The sequence below is a fragment of the Macrobrachium rosenbergii genome, chromosome 26, assembly GCF_040412425.1.
Source record: "Macrobrachium rosenbergii isolate ZJJX-2024 chromosome 26, ASM4041242v1, whole genome shotgun sequence".
NCBI lineage: Eukaryota > Metazoa > Arthropoda > Malacostraca > Decapoda > Palaemonidae > Macrobrachium > Macrobrachium rosenbergii.
The window spans coordinates 7,502,042-7,521,178 of NC_089766.1; the positions used below are offsets into that span (position 1 = coordinate 7,502,042).

The 19,137-nt window shown below is 36.8% G+C and overlaps 1 protein-coding gene across 7 annotated transcripts; it reads left to right on the forward strand.

The window, feature by feature from the left end:
• The first annotated feature begins 261 nt into the window (after positions 1-261).
• On the forward strand, positions 262-18,954 carry LOC136852976 (gastrula zinc finger protein XlCGF57.1-like). 7 transcript variants are annotated; one of them, XM_067128057.1, is made up of 4 exons: positions 1,132-1,229; positions 8,920-9,082; positions 12,883-12,921; positions 15,677-18,954. In XM_067128057.1, the coding sequence occupies exon 4, from the start codon at positions 15,878-15,880 to the stop codon at positions 17,513-17,515; it is 1,638 nt and encodes a 545-aa protein (XP_066984158.1). In that variant the 5' UTR covers positions 1,132-1,229; positions 8,920-9,082; positions 12,883-12,921; positions 15,677-15,877; the 3' UTR covers positions 17,516-18,954. The 7 variants fall into 7 exon arrangements, with proteins under 7 accessions (XP_066984162.1, XP_066984161.1, XP_066984160.1 ...); XM_067128054.1 differs by having other exon boundaries at positions 1,136-1,699; XM_067128061.1 differs by lacking the exon at positions 15,677-18,954 and having other exon boundaries at positions 262-1,229; positions 10,378-13,100.
• Positions 18,955-19,137: the final 183 nt, after the last annotated feature.

Sequence of the window (19,137 nt, forward strand, 5' to 3'; positions counted from 1 at the left end):
GAATAGGCAGTGGTCCACTGGACATCCCTTTTTGAAATATATTTCTATCATTACTTATCAGGAGACAGACCTCCGAATTGTTCATGAAGTTGAAGTGCTAATTTAACATTTATGTTTCATACTGGTTAGATAACTTATAAAACATTCAACTCTTAGAGGGCATAATGATAGTGAAACAAATTAAACTGAGGGTTACCATTAGTAACCAGAGACATCTTTTGAGTACGCTTGAATAAAATCTATATCAAAGCAGAACCTGTCACACAGACTTCATGATATGTAAAAGTTGTAGCTGATTAATGATACTTGAAAATATTGACATTTATTACTGTTATTTTCATAGAAATATTAGTTTTAAAGCTAAACAGACAAGACGTAAATTAACAAAAAATAAGTACATGAAAAAAAATCTGATTACATAATGATTTACTGTACAGCATAATGAGACAAAGGTCTGAGATAGTGTCATCATCCAAATTAGGTGACATAAAAAACAAGCTACTTTACCTGCAGTATTAATCCAGTGGTAACAAATGCTTTAGATTACCAAGAACAGCTTCAAAAAAAAACAACAAAAAATACACAACTCGGATGAAACAGTATGGAAAGGATGAATAAATGAGAAATTAATTTTGGAATTTTATAAAGAAATGTGAAAGAAAAACGCAGTATTAAAACACTAAAAGAACAGTGTCATGAAATACAGCTAAAGTAGAAAACGTTCTAGGTACAGGCTAAAAAAAGATTAAAAGGTGTAAAACCAAATGACAAAGATGACACCAAGGCTAATCCTTTACCATTCACAGATCTAGAGAGAAAATTGAAAATAGAAAAGAACTGATCAGTTGATGGCACCACAGTGAAACTAAGTTGAAACCATCATTAGAACAAAGTTAAGGGAGCTGCACTAGAGGACAACCTCCACGGTAACTATTACTAAAGAATTTTGACCTATACACCGAATGGATACCTAATATACTTTTATTTACAGATCTGCTGAAGGGGAAATTGAAAATAAGAGTTTATAAAAGAATTACGGCTTTACAGAAACAAAACAGTTTAACACAAGCAAAGGAGGAATAAAACGAACTAGAGAGCCGTTTCAAAGGCAAACCCTGCCTACTACTACTACTCTGGCAGACACGCAAGAGACTGAGAACATAGCGCATGATAACATCCCTGCAGCGATTACTCAGCAACTAGTTAGAATAAGTTGCCTGCTCTTAACGGTAAGAAAAAGCATGGAAGATCAATTGAATTCGCTTTTCATGGGGCAACGTAAGATTTAGTAAAGTGCTAAATGAAAGAACAAAGGCAAAAGAGGTATAGCAGCTATACCAAGAAAACGAGAGAAATATAGTTAAACGTATCGATTTGTAGAAGAATCTCGTTCAAGAGGAATCGATGATAGCTATCATCCTTCTTTTTGCAGATCTGTCGAAAGAAAAAATAGGGTGAAATTTATAAGAGATATATGGTATTGCAGAGACATAAACATATAAAGACACCAGCAAAAGAGGACTAGAACGAATAAGGTAGCCGTTTCATAGGCGTATCCCGTCGACTACTACTACTACTATTACAGTAAGAAGACGCGTCGCTGAAACCACTATCACAGTCCTAGAGCCAGACGGGTTGCAGCAGCACGTATACCATTATCCATATTGGTTGCTAACCTTAATTGTGGTTGTGTTTAAAGGTAAAAAACTTTGATAGTTATATAGATAATATGATAACAGTTTCGATAGGTTAAGAAGTTGCCTTATCCGACTTCGAAGCTAACCTAAAGGGCTGATTCACTTTATACCGTCACGTCACCAACACATCACGTCACGTCACCGTCCCATCAGCCTTGCCTTTCATTCAAAAATCATATCATTATCCACTCGTACCCAACCTCCCAGTAGTCATGGCGCCCCACAGATTTAGCGTTAAGAAACTTGCGTTAATTGCACTTCTTTTAGATGAAGAGAGTGAGAGTGGGTTGCAACCCGAAGAGAGCGAGTTGAGGCCCAAAGAGAAGCGGTTATGGGTACATAAAGCATTGAGGAAGAGAAAAGAAGAAGGTGAATACTGGACTCTTTACAAGGAGCTGGAAGATGACGAAGTCAAGTTCTTTCAGTATTTTAGGATGTCAAAATCTAAATTCAGCTGTCTGCTCGAAAAAGTAGAGGGAGACCTTCTCAAGAAGAACACAAGTTTTCGGGAGGCTATTCCACCAAAAGAAAAACTGGCTGTATGCTTGAGGTGAGTATCAAACTACAGTATTATTACAATCTTTTTTTTTATTTTGTGGGGCAGAACTAGGAATAGCTCGGCATGGGGTATTGCTTTGGAAATGGATTTTTCCTATAGTATTTTGGTTGCTTATCAAGAATTTACCAGTATTCTTTGTTGGTCGATTCTAATTTACCTGTAATTAGCGTCAGAAGTTGTATGCTGGCCATCCTGGAATGCTGTGCATGTGCAGTGGTTTAGGGGAGCTTTTGGTAAAATGTGGAGTTTCCTTCACTGGAGGTCCGCCCCCGGCTAAGTAACACGGCCGGCCAGGTTAGGGTACGTTAGGTTAGTATAGTTCCTTTTATAAGAGATTTCCTTAAGCAATTCCTTCTTAAACATATGGCTCCCTAATGACGTGTGCATTCACGGAACCATTCCATAACAACACCATGGCAGTCCAGTCTTTTTCCCAATGTTTTCCCCCAGCCAAAACCCCACGTTCCAAAATGGTTCCCAACCTTGTTGGGTAGATATGAGGTTAGTAATAATTGACCAACAATAAACACCATCTCCTTCATCAGCAAACACTGAAAAGTATAGGAAAAATCTTTTTCCAAGGTAATAGATGTACCAATTTTGGTTTTCATAATATATTGATAATAGGGGGAAAATTACTTTACTGTAGCAGCCATGGTATTAAAGAACAAATCAAAGGGATCAGTAGACACTTTTTCTTTATCATTATCTACTAAACATTTCATTAGCACAGCGAAAGCTGTCCTAGGCTAGATGGCGGCATGGATTTTTGTGAAGTACGCACTGTTGTCTTGATTGCACATTTCCCTATTTGTCCTAAACACCCCTCTCCTATAGACAGCTGGTCTCCGCCACCGCTACGTTTCCGTTTCTTTGGTTGTTGTTCCATATCGTCGTCGTCCTTATCTTCCACATCCTCAGTTGCTAGATTAGACTGTCTCAGTCTCATGCAAAATAGGCTTCACAAAAGACATTTCATCAGCAAGCTTATATTTAGTTTTACTTGCCGCTTCCTGACCACATTTTGTAGCGACCTTCCTCAAGTATCTTCAATACTGGTCACTTGAGGAAACCCATCGCAGCTTGCACTCACTCCGTAGAGGAAGAAGCACAACATCAGGCTATTTATTAGGCTATTATTAGGCTATCATGAGGTATTATTTCACCGAAAACATCTTACATAGAGATTTGCAAATTCCGATCAACAGTTATTGTATATATAGCCTACATATGTTCATACAATATGCTGATTGGGATTATGACTACAGTTTAACTGATAGTAATAATGTCTATATGTATTCAAAGACTTAAAATAAAAATATACTATTAAAAAGTGGTTTCGCGTTATTAATTTTTATTGTATTTTTGTATTTTATAAATTATTTTTGATTCCTTGTACCGGCGATAGCATCAGAGATATCCATTATTAATTGTTTTTTCATTTTATTCCTAAATTTCCAGATTGCACAGCTATCTATCACCATCAAGAGACTGCAACCTCAAGTTATGCCCCCACCCACACAGGAGACCTGGCAACAAATATCAACAGATTTTGGGATCTGCGGCATTTCCCAAACTGTAATCAAAAGATGGTAAACATATAAAGATTATGCCCCCACCAAACAGTGGCTCAGTTCTTTTTAATTACAAGCAGACAGATTTAATAGTGCTACTCGGTCCTGCTGAATTTCTGAATATAGTTTAGGCCAAAGGCCAAGGTGGTGGCACCTATAAGGTCATTCCCCACCAAATGGTGGTTGACAGTAAAAGGTTTGAAAGGTGTAACAGGATGAAAACCTCTTTTTGCACTATGAATCAAGTGTTAGAAGAGGGCTTGTTGAGAGCAAGATGGAAGAAAGGGAATATGAAAGGAGGTGGTAAAGGATCATTTGCAGCTAAAAACAGTGACGCCGGAAAGAACCTTACGTGATGCCTACAGTGCAAAGCTTGGAATGGATTTAGAAAAGGGAGTTCTGAATATTCCACAAGCTAAGGAGCTCCCTGGAACTACTTGTTTAGCACCCTATGTAATGGCAGGTAATGAAGCATTCCCTTTGAAAACATACTTGATGAGACCTTATCCAGGATCGCAGAGTATTGGAGATGCTCAAAAGACTGTATTTAATTTCAGACTGTCACGTGCAAGGCAAGTTGTAGAGAATGCCTTCGGAATTTTAAGTAAAAATTTTCAGGTATACCAGCGCACTCTCAAGTCCCTGCCGGATAACTTAGAAAATATTGTGTTTGCAACTTGCATTTTGCACAATTTCATGAAAGACCAAAATGATTCAGACATTCTTACCACAAACTCTACATGCATGGCAGACAGTTTAGTTGATATAGGTCAACAAGGAGATGATGCCAGTCAAAATGCATTCATTGTGAGGGAGAAATTCAAACAGTTCTTCAGTAGCCCTTCTGGTTCATGTAGCCTTGGATGAGTCTCGGATAAGAGTCCTGTATTGTCTTTGTAAGAGTTTTGTGTTGTCTTTGTCCAAAGTGCTTTTCTATATTAGAAAAGGAAAACAGTGTCTTGAGTTCACTATCTACAACAGACTAATAAAACTGTCATTGATACTACTTATATCACAGAATATTAAAAATGTAATTAAATTTCTTACCTGGTTTGTTTAGTTCTCCAATGCGATTCCATATTTTCTCCTTGAATAAGTTATCACTGTACCTCCTGTTTGACATATCATATAGTTCTTCATAAGCACGAACCAGTTTTATTGGTTTCTCATCCATATTTACAAAACTATGTACTCCAACCTGCAGCCTTCACTCCTCTTTGAGCAGCCCGCTACTGACTGTGGCGCCAGGCGGAGCCAGAAAGTCGTTCACACTACCCCAGCACCAGGCACTCGTCACATAATGTCAAAATCACGTCAAAATCTTCTTTCAAGAAAACGTGTCGTGAAGTGATGGTGGATGCCGTGTTTCATGGTGACTTGACGTGATGGCGTGAACAAGTCCAGTTTGATTACATGTCAGAAATTCTTTGCATTGTCCCTTTGGCCCTAGCTGCAATGCTTTTTATTCCTTTTACTGTACCTCCATTCCTATTCTCTCTCTCCCAACTTGCTATCCATCCTCTCCTAACAATTGTTTCATAGTGCAACTGCGAGGTTTTCCTCCTGTTACGCCTTTCAAGCCTTTCTACTCTCAATTTCCGTCTCAGCGCTGAATGACCTCATAGGTCGCAGTGCTTGGCCTTTGGCCAAAATTCTATAGAGTACAGTATTCCATTACAATCCTGACCTGGTCGGGTCCCCCCAAGTAACACTAAACATTGGAAACAGTGGACTAGACCCTGATCCCATTCTGCAAACTAGGCTACACTGGTAATTCTACAGAAGAGCTCCATACATAAAAGGATAGTCTGTATATAGCCTAAAATAAGGTGAATTTACAGGAAAGCTCACACGGTGCCTTGTTGGCAACCCTCTGGTTCAGTAACCACCAGTTTATGTGAAGTATAGGCATCGTGTTTTGTATCAGCCCCTTGGGGATGGATGTAAAAATATAACTAGAAGACAGTGAATATAAAATTAAGAATGATATAAAGAATAAAATAAAGAAAAGGCAGTAAATATTCCAGTCTGTGACTGGCGTGAACTAGGCCACGAAAGTACAGTATTCAGTTTTACCAAGCACTGACTGGTAGTAATTTAGGTAATTCTAAGGAATAGCTCTGCTTGGAGATATTATTCATTGCTGAATTATTTTTCAAAAGGGTGTACTGTACGTTATGCAGTACTTTACAGGTGATATAATTTTAGAAATTTACCATATTTTGTTTTATGTTTTTATGTTCCCAGAGGGGCTGGTACTAAACCTGGCATCCCGCAGAGCTTTTCTGTGTAGAAACATAAACAAAAGCTAGTAAATTTCTCACTTCAGTAAATTTTTCAAGTTGTCTTGGTTGTACTGCATCATATTCACTTTTTTCTATATTATTCAGCCAAAAAATTACAGTAATAAACAACACCACCGTGCAGAGCTCTTCCTTAGAATAACCATAGTTTGAACTCTTTTGGTAGTGGTTTGTGGTAGGTACGGGAAAGTGCTGATCTGAAATCGTTCAAATGACTTTGGTAATGGCCTAGACTAGGATGGTAATGGCCTAGACTAGGATAGAATATCTGTTGGAAGTAACTTAAATAATTTTGTATACCCTAGGTCAAAGTGCTTGCTAGATTGTGATTAGCCAAGCAGAAGTTAAGTCACTCACCACCCCTCACATTTGGATTGTATAGTCTAATTTTTATTATAGTTTGTTTACATACATGAGCTTAGCTAGCTTCCCATCCAACAACCATGATTGAATTGTCTGAACAGTCACTTTTATTAGTAGTTACCTCATATGGCATTAACCTGATTCATGCAAGGTAACATTGTTGTGCAATTTTGACCATTGCTGTTAGTGTAAATCACTTGTTTTTGTATTTTTCTCACTGTCTATTTCCAATAATTGACCTGCATTCATCACTCAGCCTTTTCTTGGGCTTTTCTGTTTTGAATGCCAAGCCACTAAAGTGGTTTACTTCAAATAGCCTGAGAATATTTAATCCTCTAGTTTGATCAGAGAAGGATTTTCCTCTGTGACGTCACCATGCACTCTGGCTAAGTCATGAAATAGATCTGTTATTGTATTCCATTTGACCTCATTGGCTAAGAAGTTTTAATAGGGAAAAGAGACTTTCACTTTGTGATCTGTGAAGATATTACAGGAAATTAAATTTAAACAGTTTTTAAAAATTTTGTATACTACTCTACATTAAAAATTTAACAGACGTAAAGTGCACGTAAATGCACTTTATTCGAACGAAAAAATTAAGAATTGATTAGCTTTTAAGGAAAAGTAGTGATTCAGACAGACCACCAGATGAATTTTGGCCCAAGTGGGAAACTGGAGTTGGCGATTAAAGGAAATTCCAAGAATTTCCCGTAATGGTCAAAATGCATACCCCACAATGTAAGGATCAGGAAAAATACATGACTAATGTGTGTAATTAATTACTATTGTCCTTAACCCCTTGAGAATGCCACTCATCGATTGACACACGCCTTACTGTAATTTCATTGGCAATCTAACAGCATGCATCATGTTATAATTACTGTACTAGTTTGCAGCCTGCCATTTGGATGAAATTTGTGGGAAAATATTTAGATTGCATGAATTGCCCACAGTGACAATATGGCAACTTATCGCAACACTAAGACCTCAGCTCAGTGTGGGGGGTTAGAATAATAGTCGCCCATAAGATTTCCTGAGAGAAGCTGCTACTTCTTGTCCCTGTATACCTCGTATAAATTTAATCGGGAAATGTTGCTGTTGTTTCGAAGAATTTCTATTTGCACTAGCCATTTCAGGCTCTCCTGTCAAGAAGTGATATGTGTCCTTGACCTGTCCACAATTGCCAAGATCAGTCATTCATTGCAGTTTTGGTGGCTTACTTTAGATTTAGGAAATAAGGGTGCTTCTTTTTTCTCCTTAGTAGAAGGTTCTTCCACTTTTGTAGACCTTAATCTTTGGGTTGGGTAGTTCAGTGTCCGATGTTCACCACATCAAGATGAAAAACATAATTTCTACTCCTTGGACTTTATCTCATCCTTCACCCAGCCTTTGTCATCTTCCACCAGTGGATAATCAGTTGAATCTAAGAGAAGTCAAATAGTGGCCCTGTTAGGCATAATTTTCTCATGGAGTTTTATGATGTCCAACTTATTCCAGTTCTTTAATAGTTGAGCTAATAACATTCATTTAGCAGATTATGTCAGATGTACTGGACCTTGCAATAACTTGTTTTTGGGGTTCAGAAAAGTGCTGTGATAAGCAAGATATTCTTTTCTGTGCCTGTTAAGGAACTGCCTAATCTCTCTGTGTAGACAGGAACTACCTGTTGCAGTAGTGCAACCTTGAAGATCCTAATTTTATGGCACTCATTAGCTTAATCCCTTTTGCTTTTGAATTTCAATCAGTTCCAAAGATCTTTGCAGAGCCGAGGATACGCAATATTCCCTTTCCTGTCCTTCAGAATTTTTCATTCTTAGCAGTGGAAGTTTTTCACCTATGGTTTTACTATAGTCGGATTGCATCCAGCTCTTTACTCCCTCTTTACCTCTGGGATCTTGGGGTTTGTTATACATTACTATCCTGAGAGCACCCTAGGTTTCTTCAGGTCACTACGGTATACCCATGGTTACCAATGCAGTCGACCCCCCGGGATTCATAGGGGATAGGGACCACAACCAACGATAAATAGCTAAAATCTGTGAATACTTGACGCCCCTCTAAAAATGCTTAAAACTGCCTATTTTGATAGTTCAAACATCAAAGTCCCCCCCCCCAAATGTTTATAACTGCCTATTTAATAGTTTTATCATAAAAAATTTATGTAGTCACGAAAATAATATGAAAATACAGTGAGTAGTGAATATTTATCTGTGAAAATTTCCATGAACAGGTGAAGCCGCAAATCCTGAACTGCAAATAAGGGGGGCTCCACTGTATAGCCAGTTGGTGCCCTTCGTTATAAATTGCTATTCAGTCTTGGTTACCGTAATAGGTCTGTGAAAAACAAACGTAATTTATTGAAAAATTATGTACAAACCCAACTGGAACTAATGGTCTCTCTCACCCTCCCGACTCTTTTGCAGCTGGGTCGGCCTATACAGTCCTGCAGAGAGTGATTCATTTAGATACTAGCACCCCTGAGGAACCTTGTGCCTACCTACCAGGCCAAGTGGCCATATTTCTTCTGCAGTGGATTATGGTGTCAGGGAGTTCATGCAGTTCACAAAAGCCAAGATAAAGAAATAGGTTTGTATGCAAATTTTACTTTTCATCTGTGTGTACTATTTATTTAATAATGTTTATCTATATTTATTGATTTGTTCCTTTGATTATTGAATGTATTTTTATGTGTTAGCCATTTTAGTTTGTTTCTTCTTTGTCACATTTAATATTTGAATTTGAGTTGGTTTTGTGTGGAAATTTACTGCCTTTTGCCTTGTTACACAAGAATGTGTGCCCATTAGAAATAGTGCAGTATTTGTCAGCATTCTCTTCTTATATTGTTATCTCTGTGCATATTCTTGATCTGACAGTATATAAAAAATAGGCTTGGGTTCAAGTTATAGAGGCAGAGTACGGTGAGCCACATATTAGAAGTGTTGAATCAGTTGTCAGCAAGAGAGAAACGAATTAAATTGATGGAAATAAAGGAAAAAGTAGTGATCTCAGCGAGTAATATAGGAGAAATGAAAGGTTCGTGTAATTAGTAGTAAAAGGTTGAAGCTTTTGGTGGAATGGTCTACCAGCTTTATTTGGAATGCATAAGTTAATCCCAAAGGGAAATTGAGAAAACAGCAATTTAACTCTGCTGAGGAAATGATGCTCTAGTTCAACAATGAGACCTAATTTGCTATTTCTGAAGGTACTTAATATAGAGTCAAAGTGAGCTTTTATGCTGTGGGACACTGATACTGTTCGAAGCTTCTGATTTAGTGTTTGTTATGAGAAGTGCAATTTGAGGTATGTTTTTACTCTGATTTTTTTATATCTTATTTTTGCAAAGCATCCCAAACAGAAAATAACATCAGATTCCTGATATAATGAGACTTATATTTAATATCACATAATGTTAAGATAAATACTGAAAGTCTTAGACAATAGATTTTGTGTTAGTGAGATGACAAATTCTTATGCATGGATGTTAAAGCTAAAAGATACTTCTTTTATTGCTAAAAGTTGTACTTGGTCTTATGAAATACTGTTGCTTTGATATATATAAGTTTCTTATATTGTGTGTTTTTGGTAGATTATGTCCTACTTTTGGTTTGAGAAAATACTTTATTTATAAGTACAGCATATTTGAAGTAGTAGGTGAAATTAAAAATAATCAGAGAATGAGGTAGACTAAGTTTTTACTTGGAATAAAGAAAATAATGGATACAGGTTTGTTGTGTGAAACCATATTGTAGCTTGTTTAGCTTGAATAATAGCTTCCTGTCAGATGAACAGTCATATTTTAGAAAGGTATACTGTATGTACTGTACCCCAGTTGTGTCCAGTCTGGAAGTTTCATTTGGAATAACTGACATATCTTTTGACAGAAAAGCTAACAAGGATTCAGTACAGCACCTTGAAGGTCCTGTGAAAATGGCAGCTGAAGGCTCAGCATTATCAGAAATTGAACTACAAAAAGAACATTTAGAAGAGGGGCTCACTGAAATGAAAGTTGATGGCTCTTTGTTTTTAGAGCCTTCTGCAGAAGTCAAAGAAGAACCAGAATTTATTGGCTCTGATGAATTTGATAGTGACTATTCATGGCAGTTTGTAAAGAGTGAAGAAAACTATCAGAGCGGTGAGGAAGATTTGGTGAGCTGTGATAAAAAAAGTGGAAAGAAAATTATTGGAGAAGGGAATGTACACTTGCACATGGCGGTAACAGAGGGTTCAGACACCCAATCTTGTGAGAGTATTTTTTGTGAGAAATTCCCATATGAAACTGATGAGAATAATTGCAAAAATGTGGAAATATTTTCAGAGAACACAAAGATGGAAGGGGAGTTTGTAACAAAAGATGAATACCAAGGCAATTATTCTCCCTCAGATCAGCCGGGAATTCACTTGAGAGGACGTACTGGAAAGAGACCTTTCACTTCCTCTGTATCAAAAAGGTTTAATAGCAAAGGAAATCTTAAGGTTCACATGAGAACTCCCACTGGAGAGAAACCTTACGTTCGCTCTGAATGTCCTAGCAGATATGCTCATTCAGATAGTTTCCAAAGGCACATAAGAACTCATACTGGAGAGGAGAAACCTTATGGTTGTTCTGAATGTCCTAATAGATATTCATATTTAGATAGTCTGAAAATACATTTTAAAATTCATACGGGAGAGAAAGAGTTCACTTGTCCCGAGTGTAAAAAAAGCTTCGCTCTCAAAAATAGCCTCAGTAAGCATATGAGAACTCATACAGGAGAGAAGCCTTACACTTGCAGCGAATGTCATAAAGGCTTTGCATTTAAAGCTGTTCTCATAACCCATATGAGAACTCATACAGGAGAGAAGCCTTACACTTGCAGTGAATGTCAAAAAAGTTTTGCTGTGTCAAGTGGCCTCAGGAAACACATGCGAACTCATACTGGATTAAAACCATTTACTTGTGCTGAGTGTCAAAGTAGCTTCACTCAATTGGGTCAGCTCAAGATCCATATAAGAACTCACACAGGAGAAAAGCCATTTATTTGCACACAGTGTCCTAGTAGCTTTTCACACACAAGTCATCTCAAAAGACACATGCGCATTCACACTACAGAGAAAGCATATGTGTGTACTGAATGTCCCAGTAGTTTTTCTCTCTTGCGTCATCTCAAAGTACACATGAGGTGTCATGTGTGAGGGAAGACCTACACGTGCAATGAATGTCAAAGGAGTTTTGATCATTAGCAATTTTTTCACGTAAACAAATGCAACATGCACATGAGAACTCATGAAGGAAAGGTGCAGTTCTTTTCCACTTTATCATTACATATCATCATCGTCTTGATCATGTACATGTCCTAACACAAGCATAACACTTTGTGCAAGAGCCAAACCAATGTTTGCAGCAATCTTCAGACATCACCCAGAGAGAAGACTCAGCTTCCCACCAGAGCATCCCTCTCAGTGAAAACTGGTTGTTCTCAGTATGTCTGGTGTGTCATTAACACCTGTATTCTCACTTCCCAGAAATTTTGTTCAGTATTGCTTTATTTGGCATATGATTCAAGTAATCAAATTTAATCCCTCTTTGCTTCATATATATCTGAATTACTTTGGTTTGGTGGTAGTATTTTCAATCGTTTTGTTGTTTTTGTGTGATGATCATTGTCACTTTTCATGGTCAATTGCCAGGAGTCCTTGTACACGTCTGCTGACAGGAAGTGTGGATTTTCTGTAAAGAACTGTACAATCCACCTTTTTTTTATGTTAGTTTGTCTTGCTGGTCAGTTTGTACTTTTCATGTCTTTACAATGGTGTCTTTTATTTTTTTTTGAAAGTTAGTGTCTCCATTCACTTGCTCATCAGGAAAGTCAGTTACATTCCTTTGTTTTAAGTTCGTATCAGTTTTCTTTGATTGCAAAGTTTGTGTTCTTGTTCACTTAAGTTTTTTGCCTCTTAATTCTTGTTACAGTTTAATTCTTGTTACAGTATGTCCTTCTGCTTATTATTGTTTAGTAATTTATCATTTACTCAGCCATAACTGGTTATTTTCTTGTTTCACCATTTCCTTGGTATTAGTATTGTGATGTTTTGGTTTATCTTCACTGTATTTCAGAGATGTGTTGGTTAACATATCAAGTAATAGCTTATTGTAGAATGGTGTACCAGTTCTGCTTAGAATGCTCAAGCTAATCCCAAATGGAAACTAAGAATAATTTATAGCTCCTGAGATAATTAGTGTCAAGTTCAGCATTCATATCTGGATTGTTTTCCCCCAAAAATACTCAACATAAAGTCAAAGAGAGTTTTTATGGTGTGCCACACTGAATTTGTTTTGAAAATTATGATTTATTGTTTGTTATGGGAGATTTCAGACATTTTTACTCTGATTATTTTATTTTATTTTTCAGATTACTATCCCAAACAGAAGAAAATTACATCTAAAACAGGTTTGATTTGCATAATTGCATCCTCTCAGATGATCAGTTATGTTATATGAAGGTTTGTTTCGGTTGTTTTCAGTGTGAATGGAAAAGCTAACAAGTATTCAGTATAGTTCTTTGAAGTTGGTCTGAAAATGGCAGCCAAAAACTCAACATTGCGAATTATCAAACAAAAAAAAGAAAAATTAGATGATATTACTAAAATGGCAGTTGATAGCTCTTTAATTTTAGAACCTTCTACAGAAGTCAAGGAAGAGCCAGAATTTTTTTATTGTGATGAATTTGATGGTGACCTTTCATGCTATTCTGTAAAGAGTGAGGAAGACTGTATGAGCTGTGATAAAGCAAGTGGAAAGAAAATGATTGGAGAAGGAAATGCACAGTTGCACACAGTAGTAATGGAGGATTCAGACACCCATTCTCATGAAAATATTTTTTGTGAGAAATTCCCTTATGAAACTGAGAATAGTTGCAAAAACGTGGAAATGTTTTCAGAGAACACAAAGATGGAAGGGGAGCCTGTAACAAATGATGAATACCAAAGCAGTTGTTCTCCCTTAGATCAGCCAGGAACTCACTTGAGAAAACGCACTGAAAAGAGACGTGTCACTTGCTCTGTGTGTCAAAATAGTCTTAGTTGTAAAGGAAGTCTCAGGGTCCACATGAGAACTCATACTGGAGAGAAACCTTACATTTGCACTGAATGTCCAAAAAGGTTTGCTCATTCAGATAGTTTCAAAAAGCACATGAGAACTCACACTGGAGAGGAGAAGCCTTATGGTTGTCCTGAATGTCCTAATAAATATACTTATTTAAATAGTCTGAAAATACACTTAAAAAATCATACGGGAGAGAAAGAATTCACTTGTCCCATGTGTCAAAAAAGCTTTGTTCTCAAATATAGTCTTGAAAAGCATATGAGAACTCATACAGGAGAGAAGCCTTACACTTGCAGTGAATGTCATAAAGCTTTTGCATTTAAAGCTGTTCTCAGAATCCATATGAGAACTCATACAGGAGAGAAGCCGTACACTTGCAGTGAATGTCAAAAAAGTTTTGCTGTGTCATGTAGCCTCAGGAAACACATGCATATTCATACAGGAGAGAAGCCACAAGCAAGAGAGAAGTTATTTTTTTGCACCGAATGTTCAGGTAGTTTTTCTCATTTATATCTTCTTAAAAGACACATGAGAACTCATACTGGACTAAAACCATTTTCTTGTGCTGATTGTGAAAGTAGTTTCTCTCAATTGTTTCAGCTCAAGGTCCATATGAGAACACATACAGGAGAAAGACCGTTTATTTGCACACAGTGTCCTACTAGCTTTTCAGACAAGAGTCATCTCAGAAGACATATGAGCATTCACACTACAGAGAAAGCTTATGTTTGCACTGAATGTCCCAGTAGTTTTTCTCTCTCTCGTCATCTCAAAGTACACATGAGGTGTCATATGTGAGGGAAGACCTACACATGCAACGAATGTCAAAGGAGTTTTGATCATTCAGATAACCTTAGAATACATACGGTATAGAAGCCTTCTGCTCGCAGTGCACACCAAAGTAAATTTTTATTATAGCAATTTTTTCACATAAACAAATGCAACATACACGTGAGAACTCACGAAGGAAAGGTGCAGTTCTTTTCCACTTTATCATTATCGTCACTGTCAAGGTCATATACATGTTGTAACACAAACATAACACTTTGTGCAAGAGCCAAACCAAAGTTTGCAGCAATCTTCGGACATCACCCAGAAAGAAGAAGAGCTCAGTTTTCCACCAGAGCATCCCTCTCAGTGAAAACTGGGTATTCTCAGTATGTCTGTTGTGTCATTAACACCTGTATTCTCACTCTCCAGAAATTTTGTTCAGTATTGCTTTGTTTGGCGTATGATTCAATTAATCAAATTTGATCCCCTCTTTGCTTCGTATACATCTGAATCACTTTGGTTTGGTGGTAGTATTTTCAATCGTTTTGTTGTTTTTGTGTGATGATCATTGTCACTTTTCATGGTCAATTGTCAAGAGTCCTTGTACAAGTCTGCTGACAACTAGTTTGGAATTTCTATGAAGAACTGTACTATCCACCTTTTTTTGTTATTAGTTTGTTTGCTGGTCAGTTTGTACTTTTCTTGTCTTTATATTTGGTGTCTTTTTTCTTGAAAAGTTAGTGTTTCCACTCAATTGCTAATTATGAAAGTCAGTTCCACTCCTCTGTATCAAGTTCATATCAGTTTTCTTTGATTGCAAAGTTTGTGTTCTTGGTCACGTATATAAAGTTTATTGCCTCTTGCGTAATTTTTGTTACAGTTTAATTCTTGTTACAGTATGTCCGTATACTTCTTATTGTTTAGTAATTTGGGTGTTCAACTTTACTTTACGTAACCAAAGCTGGTTATTTTCTTGTTTCACCATTTCCTTGGGCATTAGTATTATGATGTTTTGGGTTTTTCACTGTATTGAAGAGATGTGTTGATTAACATATTAAGTAACAGCTTATTGTAGAATGGTGTGCCAGCTCTGCTTGGAATGCTCGAGTTAATCCCAAATGGAAACTAAGAATACTTTAGAGCTCCTGAGATAATTAGTGTCAAGTTCAGCATTCATATCTGGATTGTTTTCCCCCAAAAATACTCAACATGAAGTCAAAGAGGGTTTTTATGGTGTGCCACATTGAATTTGTTTTGAAACTTTTGATTTATTGTTTGTTATGGGAGATTTCAGACATTTTTACTCTGATTATTTTATTTTATTTTTTCAGAGTACAATCCCAAACAGAAGAAAATGACATCCAAAACAGATTCTTGTGTGAAAGCATAGTGGTAGCAGGCTTGGTTTGCATAGTTGCATCCTCTCAGATGAACAGTTATGTTATATGAAGGTTTGCTTCAGTTGTTTTCAGTTTGAACAGAAACGCTAACAAGTACAGTATTCAGTATAGTTCTTTGAAGTTGGTCTGAAAATGGCAGCCAAAAACTCAACATTGCTTATCATCAAACAACAAAAAGGAAATTTGGAAGAGGATCTTACTGAAGTGACAGTTGATAGCTCTTTGTTTTTAGAGCCTTCTACAGAAGTCAAGGAAGAGCCAGAATTTTTTCATTGTGATGAATTTGATGGTGACTTTTCATGCTACTCTCTAAAGAGTGAGGAAGACTGTATGAGCTGTGATGAAGCAAGTGGAAAGAAAATGATTGGAGAAGGAAATGCACAGTTGCACACAGAAGTAAATTCAAACACCCAATCTTGTGAAAATATTTTTTGTGAGAAATTCCCTTATGAAACTGATGAGAATAATTGCAAAAATGTGGGAATGTTTTCAGAGAACATGAAGATGGAAGGAGAGCCAGTAACTTATGATGAATACCAAAGTAGTTGCTCTCCCTCAGATCAGCCAGGAATTCACTTGAGAAACCACACTGGAAAGAGTCTTATCACTTGCTCTGTGTGTCAAAATAGTTTTTGTAGCAGAGATAATCTCAAGGTCCACATGAGAACTCACACAGGAGAGAAACCATACGTTTGTTCTGAATGTCCAAGTAGGTTTGCTTATTCAGATAGTTTCCAAAGGCACATGAGAACTCATACTGGAGAGAAACCTTACTCTTGCTCTTTGTGTCAAAATGTTTTTAGATGCAAACGTAATCTCAGGGTCCACATGAGGACTCATACTGGAGAGAAACCTTATGTTTGCTCTGAATGTCCAAGTAGGTTTGCTCATTCAGTTAGTTTCAAAAGGCACATGAGAACTCATACTGGAGAGGAGAAAACTTTTGCTTGTCCTGAATGTCCTAACAGATATTCTTATTTAAATAGTCTGAAAGTACACTTAAAAACTCATACTGGAGAGAAAGAATTCACTTGTTCTGAGTGTCAAAAAAGCTTTGCTCTCAAAAGTATTCTCAAAAACCATATGAAAACTCATACAGGAGAGAAGCCTTACACTTGCAGTGAATGTCTGAAAAGCTTTGCTTTTAAAGGTATTCTCAAAACCCATATTATGAGAATTCATACAGGAAAGAAACCTTACACTTGCAGTGAATGTCAAAAAAGTTATGCTCTGTTATTAGATATCAGGGAACACGTGAAAATTCATACAGGAGATGTGAAAATTCTTACAGGAGAGAAGCCACTTACAAAAGAGAAGCTATTTGTTTGCACTGAATGTTCAGGTACTTTTTCTCGTTCATATGGTCTTAAAAGACACATGAGAACTCATACCAGACTAAAACCATTTACTTGTGCTGATTGTCAAAGTAGCTTCTCCCAGTTGGGTCACCTCAAGAGGCACATGAGAATTCATACAGGAGAAAAGCCATTCTTATGTGCACAATGTCCAAGTAGCTTTTCGGACAAGGGACGTCTCAAAAAGCATATGCATATTCACACTACGGAGAAGGCGTATGTTTGTACTGAATGTCCAAGTAGTTTTTCTCTCTCAGGTCATCTCAAAGCACACATGAGGTGTCATTTGAGAGGAAAGACCTACACATGCAATGAATGTCAAAGAATTTTTGATAATTTAGATAACCTTAGTGTACACATAAAAAGCCATACTGGAGAGAAGCCTAAAAGACACCAAAATAGTTTCCCATTATAACAGTTTTTGCATGTAAAATACATGATCGTCATCATGATCATATACATGTTGTAACAAACATAATGCTTTGTAAGAGCCAAACCAATGTTAGCAGCAGTCTTCAGACATCACCCAGAAAGAAGAAGAGCTCAGTTTTCACCAGAGCAAACCTTTTAGTGAAAACTGTTATTCTCAATATGTATGGTATATCGTTAAGACGTGTAGTCTACCTCCCCAGGAATTTTGTTCAGAACTGGTTGAATTTCATCGTGATTGAGTCAATCAAATATAATCCCTTTTTGCTTTCTTGGTGGTATTTTTACTCCATTTTTTTTTGCTGGTGATGATCATCATTTCCCTTGGTCGAATTTTAGGAGTCCTTGTACCTGTTCACTGACAAATAGCGAGATTTTCTTTGAAAAGCTGATCTGTTCACCTTTTTTACTTGTCAGTTTATACTTTTGATATCTTTCTATTAGCATATATTTATTTTGTAAAGTTAATATTCCCTTTCATTTGTAAATTAAGTTTTATTATACCCTTGTAATGTCAGTTCCGTTCCTTTCTTTAAGTTCATTTCAGTTTTCCTTTGATTGCAAAGCCTGTGTTTTTATCATTTGCATTAATTTTTTTGCCTGTAGCTTAATTCTTGTTGCAGTATTTCCTTGTGCTTACCATAGTTTAGTGCTTTGAGTGTTCAAGCATAGTGAACCTTGTCATAGCTGGTTATCTGCTTGTTTCAGTTTCCTTAGCATTCATATTTTAATGTTTACCTTTCTTTTTCATTGTGTACATTGTATTGACGAGATGTGTTTATCAGTCATTTGCTTATCACTGCTTTGGTACGCATCAGACATTTTTTTTTGTCCACGTATGGTATTACTTGAAGAGGTACAACCCATGCCTTGATTAACATCTAATACGTGTCAGGTCCTGTGCCCCTGCCAGCTAACATAAATTACTTCTGGGCATCAAATCGGTCCATGTGTAGCCACTCGTTCTCTGAAAGGGGTGGGTTTGTGCTAAAACAATTTCCAGAAAATGAATTAATGGCCTCATTGCAGATCCACTACTTTGCAAAAAACACGTTCTTACGATGTGCAGCTGGTTCAGTTTTCACTTTTATAGTGAAGTGATACCTGGATGCATACGGTAACTGTGGAAAAGATTTTCTTTTTATTCGAGTTAGGTCAGAAAATTGCTGCTAACACTGTTCAGGCTTTTGTCAAGAAATGAGTTTGTCTGTGAGAAGTATGTTATTTTTAGAAAGTGACATTTTCATGTTAGATGTTCCCTTTATGAACTGAAATGTTAAGTTGAATGCTTGCAAAATTTTGAAATGTTAAGTTGAATGCTTGCAAATTCCATCGATCTTGATGAAGTAGATGGACTAGAGTGTTTTTTTTACCTTGTTGTGTATTCATAATTTGTCAGTTTGAAAATATACGGTAAAACTCTTACATGAATTTACCTCTCCTTAGATTATGCATGAAGTAGGAGGCTGTACTGATGTACTAGCTATTGCAAAGTTCTGCATATACCCCTGAGCATCACAGACGATGTACATTGGAACATGTAAGGTATAAAGACCCAAATTATGCATTTTAAACAGACATGTCCAAATTTTCTGGTATAGGATTTGA